The sequence below is a fragment of the Colletotrichum higginsianum genome, chromosome 1, assembly GCF_001672515.1.
Source record: "Colletotrichum higginsianum IMI 349063 chromosome 1, whole genome shotgun sequence".
Lineage (NCBI taxonomy): Eukaryota > Fungi > Ascomycota > Sordariomycetes > Glomerellales > Glomerellaceae > Colletotrichum > Colletotrichum higginsianum.
Window position 1 is genome coordinate 358,487 of NC_030954.1, and position 18,670 is coordinate 377,156.

Below are 18,670 nucleotides of genomic sequence, written 5' to 3' on the forward strand. Positions count from 1 at the left end.
GAAAGAGAGAGAGAGAGGGAGAGCTGGCGAGGAGGTATGGGGGCCATCACGGGCTCAGCAGATCGCAACAATGTAGGCCGCCGAAATCAGGTGCTGAAAGCAGTCATAGATAAAAAGGGGTCTTGGGTTGGTTGTAGTGCTTACGACGAGATGATGTGCGCATAGCATTACCGGAGGTTTAGCACTTCGGGCTTTCCAGATGAAAAGTTGTGTTTTAGGCATTAGCCAGATGTTGCCTCGAAAGTGCTTGCTGGGATCAATGGTCCTGTGAATTCACCTCAAAACACTCACTTGTCGAATATGTGACAGTAAACTCCTGGCACGAGACTTGAGCACAAAGCCTGATTTCAAGCTGTGTATTGGTTTAGGGTACTTGCATAACATCGCCTACACGGATGCTAGTGCGATGGCAGTGAAACACAGTCACTTACTCAGAACCGCTCATCAAACAAAGTCATTGGTAACGATTAATCTCATGGCTCATCCCTAACCGAATAGTGTACAGTTCTGGCCCCATGCGAGCAGGAGGGGCAAACGAAACCCGATGCCGATACTAACTACCCATGAGTTCTGAAGGCAAACCACCTCCAGACCATTCCGATTCAAAGTGCAAAGTATCGTTAAAGCAAGCCGGAAACCCAAATTTTGTCATCCGTCATAATTCCGCAACTCCGAAAAGTCGCCATCGCCACTTCTGATGAGAAGCAGGTATTAAGAAGCGGGAAGCATGAGCATTTACAACTCCTGCTTCTTGGCGTTCTCGGCCGCCTTCTTGGTGTCGGCAGCCTTCTTCTGGGCAACATCCGCACCAAGACCAACCTGGTTGGCAACCCAGTTCCAGGTACCCTTCGCGTTCTCAGCGATCTTAGCATAGAGAGTCTCCGAAGGCGTGGAAGTACCGTACTTGAAGTACGTGTACTGCTTGCGGGCGTAGGCGCGAAGTTCGTCGACAGTGGAGCCCTGGGGAACGTTGACACCGTAGCTTTCCAAGTAAGACTTGAGCTCACTCTCGCTCCAGGTATCGAACAAAGTAGACTTGGCAGAGTCGGTGGCCTGGGCGAAGTAGCTGGTGACAGACGCGTACGAGGCACCGCCAGCAGACGAGGCGGAGCTGTAAGCAGACTGAGCCGCGTTGACGAGCTCATCGCGAGAGGCATCCTTCTTCTCAGCCACCTTCTTGACAGTAGCATCGCTGCTCGAAGCAAGGTACTTTCTCAGGTTCTCAGTGGAAAGATCATCGTAGGTCCATGCGCTCCAGCCAGTGGCAGCCTTGTGCTGGTTCTTGCGAACGAGAGCACGGAGTTCATCAGTCTTGGATCCCTGGGGAACGGGAACACCGCGAGCATCAAGGTAGCCCTTAAGGCGACTCTCGGACCACGTGCCAATGGCAGCGTTGAAGGCATCAGAAGCAGCGTTAGAGACACCGTCAGTGGCCTTGGAGGCAGCCGAGCCAACGTTGGAAGTGGCAGCACCGTAGGCGCTGGCAGCGGCGCCAGAAACGTTGTTCTGAAGGAAATCGGCGCGGTGCTTGCGGATCAGGGCCTTAAGCTCGTTGGTCTTGGTGCCTTGGGGAACTACAAGGGTGTTAATGCTAGTTCAGGAGGCACGATGGGCCACAATTAACTTACCAGGAATACCGTTCTTGTCGGCAAACTCCTTGAGCTGAGAGTCGCTCCAGGCATCGATGACCATGTCAGTCAGGGTAGCGTAGGCCTGCTGGGCGCTGGCGGAAGCGCTGGCAGCCTGCTCTTGAGCCTTGAGGGAAGCAAGACGAGAGTTGCGGCGAACGGAGGCAATCAGCTTGTCACGCTGTAGTTTTGTCAGTACATGTGCAAGACCAAGGATGACAAGTGTCTTACGCTGGTGACCTGAGGGGCGGGGAAGCCATGGGTGTCGAGCCACTCCTTGAGATCAGATTCTGCGTTGTGTAAGCCGATGATCAAAGACGAATGGTTTGCTACAAACATACCGGACCAGGTCTCGTACAGCCAGTTGCCGGGGTAGGAGGCGGTCTCGCCAGCCTTCTGAGCAATGGTCTCGTAGTTGGCGCGGGCCTTCTGGAGGATGCTGTCACGGTTGCGGGGCTGGGGAACTACAATGATGTCAGTCTCACGTCTTGTACCCTTAAGTTGGAAATTCCAGTGTGATTCAGAACATACCAGGAATACTGTGCTTGTCGGCAAAGGCCTTGAGCTGGCTGTCGGTCCAGCTGTCCAAGATCCAGTCCTTGACGTTGAGATAGGCGTTCTGGGCCTGGTCACCGGTCTCGTACCAGGTTCCCTGGACCTGGGAGAGAAGGGACTCCTTGTTGGCCTTGGCAGCACCTTCGGTCTGAAGACCCTTGGCCTTCAGGTAGTTTGAAAGGCGGTCGGTGTCCCACAGGTTGTAGGGAGCGACGACGATGTCGTTCCAGTTGCTCTCAATGAGCTTCTCGAGGTCCTTGCGGTCGGCGGGGGTGGGGTAAGGGACGTCATGGTCGGAGAGCCAGCGCTCAAGCTCCGTCTCGTGCCATTTGTTGTAGGCTGTGAAAGTCATAATTGTCAGTTGGCGACCGCCACAAAAACCCCACGGAACATTCATGGCAGACTTAACATACCAGCCTTGGAGAACCAGGAGCTCGCGATGACGCCCTGGGCAGTCAAAGCCGTCAGGACGGCGGGGAGGAAACGCATTGCGGTGGTTTCTGTGGATCAGTCTTCCAATGAAGCCGAGTCTTTGGGGGTATCACGAAAGGAGGGGGGGAGGCCGGAAAGAACTGAGTAGAGAAATCACAAGGCTTGTGTGAAGGAGGAAGAAGCAGGAGAGTAGAGATTTGGAGGAAACTTTGCTAAGGGGGTAGGTGGTTTTTGTTGTCGTGTCGATGTGGGAGGCGGAACACGTAGAGGACGGACGAGAAGCTGGTTGCAGGGGGGATGGGACGGAGGGACAGCAGCAGATAGGGCAGGCAGGCAGGCAGGCAGGCGGAGGGCTTCCGTAGGTAGGTACCTAGGTTGGACTGACGACAGGGAGGGTCACTGCAGGCGTCGAGCGTCAAGCGGCGAACAGAACGGTCCACGGATGATCTAATTCACGGCAGGAATCCATCACGTCACTGCAGTGCGTTTGTGGGAAATTGTGGCTGCATTTGGGTGCATCTGGTCGCTGGGGACGCCTTGAGCCAATGGTTTGTTTGTACGTATATACATACGTACTTTGCCTCTTGCCCTGTCTCAAGGTCCTTCGGCCACTCGCTCTTGCCCTCTATTCGTTCCTGGCGTACATGAACAATCGCGCCTGCCTCCGTGTCTGGCGAAACGCTCCTTCCCCCGCCCGGTCTTGTTGTACATAGGTGGTTGCAGCTGCTGAGCTGGACTTCAGAGTCTCTGTACTTTTTCCGTTTAGAGGCCGTGGTTGGGGACACTAGCTGGGTAGGTATCGATAGCAGAGAGACACTTTGTACATGGCAGGAACACACGAACCTCAGACACTCTGCTCCCACATCCACCAGACAGACAGTGGCGGACAAGCGTCCGCCGCTGGATTAAAGCTTTGGGGCCGTCACGTCAGCTCTATGCAATGACAACGGCCGGGACAGGCCACACGCTCCCCCGATGGTCTGCTTGGAAAGCGATGAGGGAGGGCATCAACAATGCAGCAGGAGCTTCCCCTGAGCGACCATTCAGAGAGCAGAGAGCTCCGCGAAGCTCGACATTTTTTTATTTAGAATGACGTAGTCCCCCCCTGTCCTGACAGTGGATCCTTACACCTTAGCGACGCGGTTGAGAGAGAAGGGACGGGGACGTACCGCCGCTTACACGACAACGTGCATAGCGCTGATCATTAAGGTTGCAGGTCAGTTTGGAGCCCGGGCGGTGAAACCAGTTCTTTGATGGGGAAAATGGGGGGAGGGGGGAGGCAGCATGCTATTTTCCATGCTATTGAGACTGTCAATCCATCAGATAAAGTACTAAAGTAATGATGTCTGCGATGAATGATTTTGATGAATAGAAGAGGGGGAGGGGCTGAGAGGGTCTGGCATACTGTAGCTTCAAACCCAAGACAGAAAGAAGCAGCTTGCTTGCCTACACTTACCACTTCAGCGCTCTCGCCCTCCCTTTCTCCCGCTGTCTCTCTGTCTCACAGTTTCACAGAGCTCAGCAACCCATCAACCTAGCAACCCAGTGGTGGCGTGCGCTAGGACTAAATGCTCCGGTGATGTCATGGTGAGCGAACCCCCTCCCCCCCATCACAGGAAGGGAAGAGACAGATGGGGAAAAAAACCAGCCACTCTCCGCACCGCCACCCAGTTGCACCTCACGACGGAGGTGAATCGTGATCCTTGGCGGCCATGATGGAACGGATGGAGTCAAGGTGTGGGGTACCCTCCCGTTCGCCCCTGCCAGCTGGCGCTCAGTGCCTTCCCAGACAGCCAAACTCACATGCCAGATTCTGATTGAGCCTCCGTCCTTCACCGAGAGCTCGACCTCCAAACCGCCCCTAGACCGACCGAGGGCCTAGGCCCGCCCATTCGTCGTCATTGCTGAATCACTCTGTCTTGCAGTCCTCGCAGTGTTCTTCTCAACATCATTGGCACCGGAGCTCCAGGCTCGAAAAGGAAAGCTTGGGGAACAGTCTTATTCGTACCGTTTAATCTTCGTGCTCGCGGCTTGAGTGGCAGATAGACTCTCATAGAATTGTCTTAAATGTGGTTTCGTGCGGACCTCGATTTCCGATTCCTTTTTCTCGCCGGCTTAGCGACTCTGTCAAATCATCGCCTTCCATACGACAAACTGTTTCTTGTCATTTCGACGTACTTGCGCGGGTGTAGGTGGTAGGCCTCTAGGGAAACGCTGTCAATTCCGGAGAGCTTACCTACATATACAATCATCCATTCGGATATTTCACAATGACAGGTTCATCTTTTGTGTAAGAGAACTGGATTGGCTATCATTGGGATACCACAATGGTCAGCCTTCGTCAGAAGCGTCGGTTATTGACCTGGAAGACGACGCCTCGCACGACCAACACACCTATCAGCGACTCCTCGCCGCCTGCGGGATCAGTGAAACGCCGAGGTCGACTGAGTTGAACAAAAACTTCCATACACTAGTAGACATAACTTTCGTACATACAAGCCATCATCATACAACCCAAGCCTTTCCCTTTCATGAATCATCTTCGAAAGCTCTCCTAGCTAGCCAGATGTTACTCGGAGCAGAACTACATCTTTCGAGACGGTGCCGCATCGGGATCTTGCCCAGGCGTAGAAGCCGCCGTGAGATCGCCCATCTCACATCTACACCCGCTACACGAGGCGCTTAGTCCTGAACGCCGCTGGGGGTGTTGCAAAGGATGCCTTGGTCCAACTATCGAACAACATTAGCAATCGTGTGCGTGGGCAGCTTGGGCATCTTCTGGACTCCACTCACAAGAGGCAGGACGCAGCATCGGGCACGCTGTCCGATGGCGGAGCAGACGGCGCTAAACTCGTCCGCCGAGGCCGGCGCGGAGGGCGGCGTGCCGCAGTCGAGGTTGGCGATGCCGAGGACGTCCGTCGCGCAGCACTGAGAGGAGGCGTACAGGCCGGAGCAAGGGATGTAGGGCACCTGGCGCTCCTCAATGACCGGGGCCGAGAGGGCGACGCCGGCGAAGAGGGCGACGATGGCGACGGTGAACTGCATTCTAGCGGCGTTGGACGGTGAGGTAAGGGTCAGGTATTGGTAATGGAAAAATGTTCAGGAGACGATGGGCAAGTAGGAGGTTGCGAGTGAGGCTTTTTGACTTGAGATGAGCTGATGAAGAGAGCAGAACACATATCCAAGGGGCCGAGATAGTCTCTCTTTTATAGAAGTACCAGACCGGCTACATGGCTACAGAACAACGGGGTGTTGTCTTGACCTTCGTCACAGGCCACCACCGTCTCCATGACGATGTTTCCAAGGGTATAGACATAGCACACAAGACAAACCGGCGCCGTCTCGAGTCGTTCCCCACAGAAACCCTCGAGCAGGGTGACATCGTGACAGACCCGGAATCCTTGGACGTGACCAGACATAGAACCCCCCTTGCTATATGTGTGAAGGAAGTGACGACGAAGGCGTTGTAGATCTCATCGTTCGGGCATTATCTCTCAGAACTCAGGGGTAGCAGCCTGGTCTAGGAGATGGGAACTGGACAGCCGCCCCTCAAAGTAACCTCGCTCACGGCAGCGTACAAGCTGGAAAAGGCTCCTCAAAATCGGTACCTGAATCCCCATGGAGTTTCCCTAGAGTCCCACACACACACACACGCTTACACATATTCTCGCTCTTCCCAGCCGGCTGAGGCCGCTCAGCCGGAACCTTGGCTAGCAAACATCCATCTCGCGCATGCCATAGGTCAACGTGGCCTACACACCAATACAAGGGGACCCCCCGGCTGCAGCGTGTAAGTGGATAGGAAGAAGCCACACGTATTCCACGCGGAGACCAGGTCTCGATGAGCACTCGGCTAGCCGCTGCTAAACAGAGACATATCAAAATGCCGGCAGACTGCAGCCACTACCGGGTCCGTAGACAGACAGGGAGAGGTTCTGGATTCCGCCCGAACAGCTTCCTGATGCAGGGCATGGTAGGGCCAGGCACTGTGTGCCCAAGGGGCGTGTGGGCATCCAATGTGTATTCCGCGTGATAGCGGTGCTCTCGAAGAGGCGGGCCAGTCAAATGCCATCCGCGCTTCCTTCAAGTAGACGGCATGAGGCGTGTGCCGATCATGAGAGACATCAGTCGGGCCGTTGGGAACAGACGAAGAAGCCTCCTGGACGCTGAGCCAGGCCGTTTGATGCAGGGCCCCTAGTAAAGCATGACGACCACCCAAGAACTCGCTACCGATCATCTGCACGCGATGGATCGCATGATGGCTGGGCTGGCTACACCAACGACTGTGACAGAGCTCCCCACAGTTTGACGACAGCCTCTCGTTCCTAGACATGGCCGAGACCAAGGGCGTCAGCCAGCAAGCCCACGCCGTCGCCTTTCTGGAACACTGACCAGAGACGGCCACGTATGACACCTCACCTCTCGCATGGAAGGCAGCGACAGTGCAGCCCTTTCAACATAGAGCCAGTCTTCCAGTCCTTGAAGGAATTGTTATACCGCTCAAGGCGGCGTGTGCGTGTGCATGTGTGTGTGGGTGTGGAGAGGCAAAGACATACGACAGGCACCACCTCAATTCCACAAGCGGCCATGTCGAGGTCTCCGAATTACGGTCAAGAAGCTTCACAATCGCATAACCAAGACCTCCCAGAACAAGAGGACTCGAGCTCGACCGGGAATAGCGAGTGTCGATCGGACGGATTCGTAGATACGTTGAGCATCAGAGTAGCATCCGGGCTCGCCTTGCCCTCCCGTTCCCTGCCTCTTGCTTCCCAAAAGAAATCCCGATCGTCACCGCGGCTCCTGCTTGTATTCCCCCGTCCCGGTCGCAATGGCAAAAAAAGCTCGGGATGTTTATTGTTGCCCACCTTTCATTGCTGTGCGGATCGCACGAGGGAAACGCCCCGTGTGTCCGGCGGCCAAGAAGAGAGAAGACGTCAACATGAGGCAGAACCGGACCTCGAAAGTGATGAAATGGCTGTGCCCGATGCTGACCCGGTCACACAAGAACGGGGCAAGTATGCGCCTAATAATCCAGACCGGCCAAACAATGAACAAACGGCCAAGCAATTCAAAACCACCAAGAACCCGTCGTGAGATGTCGTTGGTCCGCGCCTACGGAGAGGACCAAAGCCACGACGGCCAAGGGAAAGCGGGGATTGGGGGCTATATTTGCCCTTCCCCTGCGTCTTAATTGCCGGGCACACACACACACAAACATGCACACCACCCCTGAGCCAGGTGTGCCATCCATGATTTTGGCTCTGGGGGGAAAGAACAGCGTCATCTCGGCGTCGTCGGATTGCCGTTGTCACTCTGACCGTTGTGAGAACCTTTCCTCAACGGCCGCTGATCCATCATGCCTCCTCGTGTCTTGCCGGCACGAGGGAGCGTGGCTGAGTGGCTCAGCCGGTAAGCGATCGACGGTGCCAGCGACGCAGCTTTGCTTCATTCGCTCTTACACAGCATTTTCCCCTGGGCAGCTAGCTGGCCCTGGTTCAGTTTTCGTCGAATGTCCCCGTCGCTGGGCATGCCAATAATAGACAGACTGCCATGGCGATCTCGCCTTGAACAATCCCAAGTACCAGACGGACATGGGAATCGGACAACTCGCGACAGGAACGATCAACAGCATCTCAGCTCGGCCAGGGAGTCGCATGACAGCAACCATCACCGCGGAAAATTACCCGCCCATGAACCGGATCCAAGCCAGGACGGCAGATGGGAGCCTGCCGCGGGATGGACTTCTCGATCGGGCGGGGCCGATGTTGTCTCACCTCGTACGGACGGCTCTCATCCGTACAACTTTGTTCCATGGAAAGACGAGGGGGATAATACCGTGAGAAAGAGGTACAGTAAAAGTAAGCTTCTCACTCCGCCATCAGCCGCAGTGGCGTCATCGTCCAACTCCCCACCCCCCCCGGCCGACGGTCCGCGCCCTCGGTAACGCTTCCGTCCTCCTTGGCCTATTTCATCAACATGACACCTTGACAACCAAACTGCATAGAGCCGAACAAACAGAAACAACGGCCAGGCCGAGGCAGTTTATGTTCAAAGGCCCACTAGAGAGTGTAGGAAGACGACCTCAAGACAAGCCGGATGTCGGTCGGCGCAAGGCAAAGAAAACTCGCCTCCCCACGATGTCACCTCAGCCCTCTTGCCGCCTCTTTCTTCAGACAATCCATCATCGCCAATAAAACACCCCAAATTCGAAGAGGTTACCGACATCCGGGGCCCAGACAAGAAGGAAAAGCCACAAAAAGGAGCACGCTAGGACATGACTTCCGTCTTGAGAACCCCCGGTCGCCTTGATGCCCACCCTTGCCCCCTCGAAGCGACCCCGGAAGAGGCAGAGATCGGCCTCTGGAGAAGAGGAGGAAAAAAGAAGAAACCAAGGTCCGCAGTTCCAAACTTGCTAGCCTCCGGGGGCACATTTGGCGCGCCGCCAATGAAACTTCAGAGACGGCATGTTGCATGGCAGTATACCATACCCATGTTTAGGTGGCCCTGGGGTTTTTTGGTACCGATCACATAATTGCCACAGTATAGCTCAACGTAGCTCCCAGTTCCTAGCTCACAGGCGAGTGACGTTCGTCTCCGCAGCCTCCTGAAAGCCATTGATTCTTGCCGTTGGGCTTGGTCGAAGTGGAAGCCTCAAGGCCCCGGACAATCAATATGGCGAGTACGTAACGGCTTATCGACTACGGCCACTCGGCATTCATTTTCTGCAGCGATCTTAAAAGACCAAGCAGACCATTCTGGCTTGCAAGCACAATCGTCCTCAGCTCGACAGGGTACGTTACCCAAGCGCAGCTACCTTGGATGCATATACTTCAGGAGGGTTCATGGCAGCTCATCGATCACTTCTTCGCTTGAAGCGGAGCCAAAAGTGCGCACTACCTACCACGAGCGCCTCTCGAGAAGTAGATCCTTGTTGACCATCGTCCCTGTCTGGCAACATACCACTCGTTCGTAGACCGTGAGACGGCGCACGCTTGACTTCACGTCGGTTTGCCACTTGGCAAGAGGCCTCACTTGCGCTCGGGTAAATGACTCAAACGACTCCTGGAAGATCCTCACACGCATACTTCGTTTGCTGGTCTCGACAACCTTGCTTTCCATTCCTATAGGGCCGCTCAAGTGTCCGTGGTAATCGTACAAAGTTGTTGTCTATCGCATTCGACTCCTCTATGCATTCCCAATCCCGCCAGAAGCAATAGCCCCGGATACCCAGCGGCGTCACCCGATATTCGAATGGATCAAGCGTAGAAGTTGACCGTCTGGAATGGGTCAGTATACGGACAACCAAAGGGCGGGTACCGATAAGACTTACGTCCTTCTTCTTGGCTTGCACCTCGGCAATAGCATCCACGTAGTGCTCGTGACTGATCTTGTTCTTGCCCATCCGCAGGGCAATCATGCCGGCCTCGACACAGACAGCCTTGAGCATGGCACCTCCAAACTCGTCCGTACTGCGGGCTAACTCGCCCCAGTTGACGGCGGGGTCGACCTTCATCTTGCGAGAGTGAATCTTGAGAATCTGGGCGCGAGCCTCCTCGTTCGGCAGGGGGAACTCGATCTTTCGGTCAAGACGACCGGAACGGAGAAGCGCGGGATCCAAGACGTCGACACGGTTCGTGGCGGCCAGAACCTTGATACGGTCGTCTGATGCGAAACCGTCGAGCTGGTTGAGGAGCTCAAGCATGGTTCGCTGTACTTCTCTGTCACCGCTCTTCTCGCTGTCGAAACGCTTCGTACCGACGGCGTCCAGCTCATCGATAAAGATGATAGCGGGCGCCTTCTCCTTGGCGAGGGCGAAGCAGTCGCGCACGAGCTTGGCGCCGTCGCCGATGAACATCTGCACCAGTTGGGGGCCGGCCAGCTTGAGGAAAGTGGCGTCGGTTTGCGCTGCGCAGGCTCGGGCCAGGAGCGTCTTTCCAGTTCCAGGGGGGCCGTACATCAAAGCGCCTGTAGAGAATCAGTAACCGGAGGACTGTCCGCGTTGCGTCGCCAAACGTACCCTTTGGCGCCTTAATGCCAATCTTCTTGAACCTCTCCGCTTCCTTCATGGGCCAGACAATGGCCTCGACCAGCTCCTCAATCTGCTTGTCCAGACCGCCGACATCTGTGTACTTCTCCGTCGGCTTCTCGTCCACCTCCATGGCCTTGACTCTGCTGTCGTACTCAGCCGGGAGCGTATCGAGGATGAGGTACGAGTCCTTGTTGACACCGATAAGGTCACCAGGCTTCAGGGTCGTGGGGTCGACCAGGCCGATAAGCGGGAGGAAGATGGTTTGTCTCGTCGACGTCTTGATGACAGCGGACTTGCCCACACGGGTGGCATCCAGGTCGATGTTGGCGCCCTCTTCCAACGACTCGGCAGTCGGGTCGAGATCAAGAAGTTCGACGACGTTGCCGACAAGGTAAGGTAATTGCCTGTGTGAGTGGAGCGTCAGTCAGTCATTTGATCGATTTCGTCATCGGACGGCGGGTGGACGAAGGGGAGGGGGAGGGGTGTCATACCGGTTGTTGGCGATCTTGTCGTGGTTCTCCTTGATCTTCTCCCCCATGGTAGCCTTCTCATGGGTCAGCCGTTGCAGCTCGCTGCGCATGATCCTCGAGTCGTTCTCGAGCAGGCGTTTGCGGGTCTGGATGTCCTGGGTGCTCAGGTTCAATATCTCGTCATCGAGGATGTCCTCCTCCTCCTCGGCATCCTTCATGTCCGCATCGCCCTCGCCGGCAGGCTTCTTGTTGTCCTTGTTGTCCTTGTCGCCATCGTCCCTCTTGTCGTTCTTGTCGTGACGATCGAGATCGTCGAGCTCTTCAAGGGTCGACATAGTGGCGGGGGGTCGGAAGCTGTGGAGGGTATTAAAGGTAAGGGGTCGTCAAGCGTGCAATTGGCCGGGTCTCTATCGTCAACACGTGAAGGGGGGGGGGATGGTGATGGATCGGGGTTGGGTGCCGTTTTTCTTCGTGGTGGGTTGGTGATGGGAGCAGAAAGGGACAGCTTCGGAGCTGCGTAGTTGAGATACGGGCAGTGAGGCTCGAGCTAGACCTCAAGGCAAGCAACAGTCGCGCGTAATCAGCCTGGTGTTGCCCTGTGCGCCCGATAGCCACCGCTTGCCGGAAGCGCTAGGAGGAAAGTCCGACCGGATCCGGCTACAGTGTTGATTGATGCAAACTTGGTACTCGACACTGTGCTGTGAGACCAAAGGACCACCCATCTTACACCTTGTTCAACAGATGTTCTCATCGCGTGCCCTGGCATACCAACAAGCCAGGCATACATCCTCGCTCAATCTGCATTCATGATTCTAAAGATTTCATTTACAAGGACAAGTAACACATCTGTCGGGCCGCAAAGCCCAAAACCGGGACAGCGAGAGATGACACTCCCAGACTGATTAAAAGGGTATATGATATGCAGAACAACAGTCATTAAGCCACGCCCTCGCCGTCTCACAGCATACCTCCCGAGCCTCTCGTCATAAGATCTCATTCGTCGTCCAAAATCCGGCTGGCTAACGAGCCGATAATGGGAACCTCGAATCTGCAAGCTGTCAGTGCCTGCGCCAAGCAACATGCGTTTGTGTGTGTGTGTGTGATGTTATGCACAAGTTGCAACATACCTATCGAGCGTGTCCGCATCCTGATACGCCTTCAAGGCCAGCCAAATGATGATAAACAAGTCGCCCATGAAGAAGAACCAGCTGAGGAACTTGGACCACGAGAGGAACACCAGGTGAAAGATCATGATGGCCGTAAATAGCAGCGAGGACTGCCACGCGTGAAACCTGCTTAGTGTCAGCCATGTGTCGATACCTAGCAGATGGAGAGCATCGATAGTTCCAAGCGCATAGCCTCAAGCGGTGACCTCAATGCAATGGCCCGACGACCGACGTCCACGTCCAACATACCTGACATAATCGCTATTCCGCTCCCCAATCAGCAGCAGTATCGCTCCCAGTGGCGGCAGAGCCAGGTACGCCAGCGCGGCCTCGTAGTCCAACCTGATGCCCAGGCTCGTGTCGAACTCGCTCACGCCCTCGCGGTGCGCGTCCGCCGCCGGGTAAGAGCCGGGCAGGGTCGGCTGCCACCCGCGTTGGGGCTGGGGGTGCTGTAGCGGCGGCGGCGATGGCTGGCCGTAGGGCGAGAAGGGTCTTCGGAAATCGGCAGAGGCGCGGGGCGATGCGAGGGGAGGGGAGAGGGCTCGTTCGCGCTCCGGCGGGGAGGACTGGTAGGGAGCGAAATCCATGGTCGAGGGTGACAGTTCGTGGTCTGTTTGGGGGGGTGGGGGAGGCTCAATCGGAGAGCCAAAAAGGGGGGCGATTGAAAGGTTCGAAGTTGTGCGCACGAGTTTGCGGATAGGTGTCGGGAGCTTCTTGCGGGAGATGTTGTTGTTGTTGTTGTTGTTGTTGTTGCTGTGTTGTCGCTTTTGGGGAATTGAGGACGAACGTGGAGGAGAGGTACGTCAGCTAGAGGAATTGAAGAGCTCGGAAACGCGCAATGCTATGCATGGCGTCTGGTACTACTCTACGCCGAGGCACCGCCCGGAGCTGGCAGGCAGCAGTGGAACACCACTGGAGACATTCGCTCCAGGCCTAATTAGGGGTCTTTTCTCCTGGACCGACGGCGCGTTCATGCAGGCCGCCCGCAGCGGTCACTTTTAGTGTAAGTGTCGTCCGCCCCACACTTTGCCGGCCCGGTCGATGTCAGACCGGGGCACCTCACAGTTTGACGCTTCTGGTCGTTGGGAGCTGTCTTCAGCGTTGTCTCCTGGAAGCATGATTGTTTTATTAGGCCCCGAGATGCAAGACTGTATCAAAGGGCTACGCAGCTGAGGCAACACAGTACCCTCTCGTACCTGGCAATTAACACATGCCCATCTGAACTCCCATGCCAGTCACACTGCCCTGGATGCCACGCTCACTTCACGTTGATGAAGCTTGGTAGCTGTGGATACACTCACAGATCCTCACTCCCCCTTATCTTTGCCGGGTGGTGTCTCTCAACTCTCAGTGACTTAAGTAGCAGAGAGCTAACTGTCCATCAATTTACGAGAATGAAATCCCAAGACCAACCAACCAACACACACAGGTGAACACAGATGCTTACTCAACCCCGCTGCCGTGAATAAACAGTTTAGCTCTATAGTAGAGATCCGCATCCCTGATAATACAGACTAGTACAGCCCTATCATACAACCCCCTCCCAAAAGTTCTACTCGCTCTTCGTCTCGCCATCGGCCTTGGCCTCGCCCTCCTTGCCCTCGTCCTCCAACTGCGTCCTCCGGCCCTCCAAGGCCAGCCACAGGCTCTTGCTGCCGCCCTCGAGGGCCGTCGTGAGACCCAGACCCGCGCTCTGGAGCAGGTAGACGAGCTGCGCGCGCAGGCCTTCGAGGCCGCCCTCGATGCCGCCGACCCACTTGACGCCCTCGACGTCGAACACATCGCCCTCAATGCGGCCGCCGACGAGCAGCAGCTTCTGCAGCGCGGACTGGCACAGCGGGTCGTAGTAGCCGGGGTTCTTCTTGCGCGTCGGCGCGGGGAAGTCGGGCGGGCTCGGCGAGAGCACCCTCAGCGCCGCGGCCAGGTGCGCGGGCGAGACGGCGGGGAAGACGAGGGCCGCCGTCGGGCCGCACAGCAGCGGCGAGATCTGGGCGTAGGCCGAGTCCTCGGGGGGCTGGAAGTCCTTCATAGCCTCGTAGGCGGCCATGCTGAGGTCGTGCACGAGGGGGCCCCGCGGGCCCGTCTGCACGCCGGCCTTGGCCTTGGCGGTCTCCGGGTCGTAGAACTCGGCCAGCTTGAGGGCGACGTTGAACATGCGCGTGCGCAACACCTGGAGGTGGACGTCGCGGCCATTGACGGCGGCGCCCTCAGGCGAGGCGGCGGCGAGTGCGGCGTTAAGCTCGCGACGGAGCGAGGACCACTCGTCGGCCGTGAGGTTGCTGTGCTGGAAGAATAGGATCAGGGGCGTCGTGCGGAGAAGCGACGTGTAGGTGCGGATGAGCTGCGACTTGCGCGTTTCGGGGGGGCGGGCCGAGGGGGGCTTCGTCGGCGGGACGTAGTCGGCGGGCAGACGGAGGGACGACGGGTGGCTTGAGGCGGCCGGGGCGGCAAGGCGAGCGGTCGAGGTCGAGAGGTATCGTACCACGGGGAGCGAAGAAGAAGGAGAAGGCGAGGGGGACGATGCCGTCGCCAGCCTGCGCAGGGCGCGCGCGGCCTGTTGTGGTAACCGAGGTGGCATTCTGCGAGAGGGGGAGGATCTGTCAGCATGATTTACGGTCTGAGGGTCTTTGATAGCCAAAGGTATCTGCGTCCCTGAGGTCTGGGGGGTTAGAGTCATACGTGCCTGGTATGCAGGAGTCGGTCTGCCAGAGAGTCCTGCTGCGTGAAGGGAGGGAAATGCACCTGGTGATGGAAAAAGTCGATGGAGCGAGAGCTCCTTTCCCGAGCTTCAATCGGGGGACAAATTTCATATGGTCCGTGCACACCGACCAATCTTCATTGACCAATCACATTTATGCATGTTCATCGCATTTATCCTCTAAGCAAAATGTCCGAATGCACTCCCTCACTCACTTACAATTATCTTACCTTCATCTTACTGCCAAGCCTCAACGAACTGGGCACTTGTTACCTTATTCTGACGCCGTACCACTGAAACTGTCAATACAATCCCTGGTAATACTGAACTCTGGGTGAATTGCCATCTTACACCAATTGGCTATTTACTGAAGGCGAACGTTGCACGAATCCTGACTCCAAGCCGTTCGTTCCAATTGATCAACTGTCCAGCTGTCGAACCCCTCCCATCATAGGCCATGTTTCAAAATCCTCGGCGCTTCACCTTTCTCTCTCTGGTCTCATGTTCAACAACGGTTACATCGTCATGAGCCTTGCTTTGCAACCAAAACCCGGACCGTCGCCTCGTGGGGGCTTCCAAACCAGAAAAAGGCACGCAGCCGTCCATAGGAAACCCAACTTGTCATCACTCCTTCATCAGTTCTTCGACTTCAAAAGGCTCGCAACGTGAGCCCGGATCTTTTCCATGCACTCTTTGGAGTTGGACGACGTCAGGTACGCGCCGATCGCCACCCAGATCTGGGCCTCCTCCGTCGACATGCGCATGATGCACTCGGACGCGGCCTCGGGCTCCATCATCCTGCGGAGCTGCGTCAGCGAGCTGCCCGGGCGGTCGCCGAACACGCGGTCGCACTGCTTGTAGAAGATGTCGATGTGCGCCGGCGCGATGCCGCTGTGCGTGAGCCACGCCCTCTCCATCTTTCGGAACTCGCCCGCCGAGTGCGACGCGCCGACGCCAAAGTGCTTGGCCGCGCGGCCGCCGAGGATCTTGACCGAGTCGAAGGGCGCGCCACGCTGGCTGTGCTTCCGGAGGCGGTCGACCCAGAGCGCCGCGAGCCGCAGCGTCTCGGACCCAGCGCGGAGCGTCTTGTGCCGCGCGACGAGCTCGTCCTTGATGATGACGTCGTAGGTGCGCCGGTCCATCCAGATGTTCTCGTAGACGTCGCACTCCTCCTGGTTGTGGGTCACGCCGAAGCCGAACTCGTGTGAGTAGGGGTTCGGGTCGATCACGAGGTACTGCCGGAAGACGTCCTGCTCGCGGAGGCGGTTCGTGATGTCCTGCAGGATGCGGTCCGAGACCGCCATGACTGCGGCCGCCATTTCGTGGAACTTTTCCTCCGTGAGGCGCGGCACCTGCCACGCGCCCTTGATGGTCGGGTGGTGAATGCTAAAGTACGTCTTGATGCACTCGGCCCAGGTGAAGGACACCGTGTCGCGGCACGCCACGAGGCCCTTCTGTTCGGCCGGGAACCAGTGGGGGGGCATGCCTCTCAGCACCATCGACGAGACGCAGCTGGCGTGTCTGGACTTGATGAAGGCGGCGAAGGGCAGCACGATGTCTTTGAAGCCGAACTTGTCGCCGAGGAGGTCGATGATGTAGATGTCATCCGGGTTCGAGCCCTTGAGGCGGCAGTTGAGAACTGGATGGGGCCAGAACATGGGGTCTTTGCCCTTGGCAATCTGGAGCTGAAGGCCCTCACGGCACATGTTGGCCGCGAGGCTCGTGATGCTGTTGGCGTTGCGGACATAGACTTCGGTCTCAACGATCATATCGCAGTGGGCTACCAGGGGGGGTGGGGGTGTTAGTTTTCATCTGAGCAATGCCTGTGCATTGTTCTCAAGAGAGTGAAGGAAAACAAGGATAAGAAACTCACGACCAATGGTCTCCTGGATGATTGGCTGGAGGTGGTAGTAGAGGTTATTGCCGGCATCCCAGGCCATGACCTTGCCAATGTCGTTCTCCGACTTGTGCGAGAGGAACGACTGGCCGAGGGGGAATACCTGCTGACCGACCCAGTAGTTGGCGTTGTGCACTCCCGGAGAGACGGCCATGCGCGGCACGCCGCGGCGGTCGACCTTGTCGCTGATCCGGTTCTGGACCTGGTTGACGGCGCGGATCTGGACGCCAACGCAGTCGACGGCCATGCCCGAGTAGGTCGATGCCATGAACTTGGAGGCGACGCCCTTGAGGATGAAGACGGCGCGGAGGAAGCGCTTGCGGCGCTGGCAGTCGTCGTAGTGGTCGGCCCAGTCGTCCTTCTGGCACTTCTTGGAGCAGTACATGCGGCGGAGGTCCGGAGAGAAGCTGGAGTAGCAGCCGTGGCAGTAGAACATGCGTTTGCCGTGGGCCTCGCCGGTGCCGCCGCGCCCGATGCCGCATTTGACGCAGTTGTCGCGGACGAGGGCCTCGCCCATGCCGCTGGCGCTCGCCTGGTCCCGGCGGTGCTCGAGGTCGGCGTCGGCGTCGCGGCGGCCGCGGTGGATCCAGCGGGCGTACTTGAGCCAGTCGTTGCGGTTGATGTAGGCCTCGCCGGGGCAGGGCTCGCCATCCTCGCTGACGGGGCACTTGTGGCCGGGGGCGAGGTCGATCTGGTCTCTGTCGATGGGCGCGATCTGGGAGACGGCGAGCTGGCCGAGGAGCTGGGCGAAGACGCAGCGGACGGAGCGATCGGAGCGCTCCCAGAGAGAGAAGGCGAAGCGGGCGGCCCACCAGTACTCGTGGGCGTTCTTGTCCGCCGACGCGGCGATGACGCTCTCGATGCACGAGTTGGCCAAGGGCCATAGAGCGAGGGCGAAGCGGCGGTCGTGGTCAGCGGCGGCCTCAGGGTCCTTGAAGCCCCAGTCGTCGTCCAAGACGCTGGGCAGGGCGACGAAGAGCCGGTCGACGGGGTCGCCGCGCATCTTGTCGTAACGCGTGGCGCGGTCGAAGTAGTCGGGGAGGCCGTCCTGCCAGAGAATGTAGTCGAGTTCGCGGAGGTTCTTTTGAGTCTCCTCGTCGAGTATGTCGGGGTCTCTTCGTTCCTGAGGGAAAATCGAGAGTCAGCGATGAGAAGCGAGATGAGAACGGGAGAAGACAAGGAGAAGAGACGAGAGGGGATGAAAACAAGAGGAGACGAGACGAGAACGAAATGAGGCGAGAGGCGATGAGAGTGAAGGGATATGAAAAGGAGAGAAGACAAAGATGAGAGGAGATGAGAGGAAAGGCAGAGAAGAATCAAGAGTGACAGGAGACGAGAACGAAAGGGGATGAGACGATGAGATGGACCGTACCTTGGAGCCCGAGACGTCGATGAGGCGCAAGAGGTGGTCCTTGTCGGTTGACGGGAAGAACGACTTCTTGTTCGAGTCGTAGAGGCCGTTGGACGCCATCCTGTATGCTCTGACGAAGCAGCCGATGGCGAAATGCGGCTTCGAGGGGACGAGGAGGTATGTGATGAAGGTGACGAGGTCGGTGAGAGGGAAACGCCCGGCGCGTGGAGGGTGAAGCGAAAAACGTCGCGTCCCTGCCGTTGCTGGTTGTTTGTTCGGATGGCGGCGGAGTCGAGAAACCCGATTTCGACAGAGTTGCCGTCGCGTTGCTGCTCGTTGCTGAATACGCGCTGGACGGGCGAGAAGAGCTCGACGGCGTCTTCACCTTGGCCCGAGGCCGTGGGCGCCGCTTTGGACGAGAAGCCCTCCATCTTGAGCAATCTC

General features: G+C 57.3%; 6 protein-coding genes across 6 annotated transcripts; all 6 read right to left on the bottom strand.

Annotated features, from left to right (window-relative positions):
* Positions 1-735: 735 nt before the first annotated feature.
* On the bottom strand, positions 736-2,672 carry CH63R_00116 (Stress response protein; the record flags this gene model as incomplete). Its single annotated transcript, XM_018295091.1, has 6 exons — positions 736-1,574; positions 1,629-1,809; positions 1,860-1,918; positions 1,970-2,092; positions 2,160-2,522; positions 2,597-2,672. The coding sequence occupies 6 exons, from the start codon at positions 2,670-2,672 to the stop codon at positions 736-738; spliced, it is 1,641 nt and encodes a 546-aa protein (XP_018163453.1).
* Positions 2,673-5,345: 2,673 nt separating this feature from the next.
* On the bottom strand, positions 5,346-5,660 carry CH63R_00117 (Fungal hydrophobin; the record flags this gene model as incomplete). Its single annotated transcript, XM_018295092.1, has 1 exon — positions 5,346-5,660. The coding sequence occupies one exon, from the start codon at positions 5,658-5,660 to the stop codon at positions 5,346-5,348; it is 315 nt and encodes a 104-aa protein (XP_018163454.1).
* A 4,211-nt stretch (positions 5,661-9,871) lies between these two features.
* On the bottom strand, positions 9,872-11,449 carry CH63R_00118 (26S protease regulatory subunit 6A; the record flags this gene model as incomplete). The annotated part of the gene is made up of 4 exons (XM_018295093.1): positions 9,872-9,892; positions 9,946-10,580; positions 10,633-11,048; positions 11,136-11,449. 4 exons carry the CDS (start codon positions 11,447-11,449, stop codon positions 9,872-9,874), a joined length of 1,386 nt encoding a protein of 461 aa, XP_018163455.1.
* Positions 11,450-12,107: 658 nt separating this feature from the next.
* CH63R_00119 (Upf0132 domain protein) lies at positions 12,108-12,867 on the bottom strand (the record flags this gene model as incomplete). Its single annotated transcript, XM_018295094.1, has 3 exons — positions 12,108-12,162; positions 12,242-12,406; positions 12,530-12,867. 3 exons carry the CDS (start codon positions 12,865-12,867, stop codon positions 12,108-12,110), a joined length of 558 nt encoding a protein of 185 aa, XP_018163456.1.
* A 965-nt stretch (positions 12,868-13,832) lies between these two features.
* CH63R_00120 (MYND finger) lies at positions 13,833-14,858 on the bottom strand (the record flags this gene model as incomplete). The annotated part of the gene is made up of 1 exon (XM_018295095.1): positions 13,833-14,858. The coding sequence occupies one exon, from the start codon at positions 14,856-14,858 to the stop codon at positions 13,833-13,835; it is 1,026 nt and encodes a 341-aa protein (XP_018163457.1).
* A 755-nt stretch (positions 14,859-15,613) lies between these two features.
* On the bottom strand, positions 15,614-18,657 carry CH63R_00121 (MYND finger; the record flags this gene model as incomplete). Its single annotated transcript, XM_018295096.1, has 4 exons — positions 15,614-16,758; positions 16,852-17,998; positions 18,248-18,385; positions 18,472-18,657. 4 exons carry the CDS (start codon positions 18,655-18,657, stop codon positions 15,614-15,616), a joined length of 2,616 nt encoding a protein of 871 aa, XP_018163458.1.
* Between the last annotated feature and the right edge of the window lie 13 nt (positions 18,658-18,670).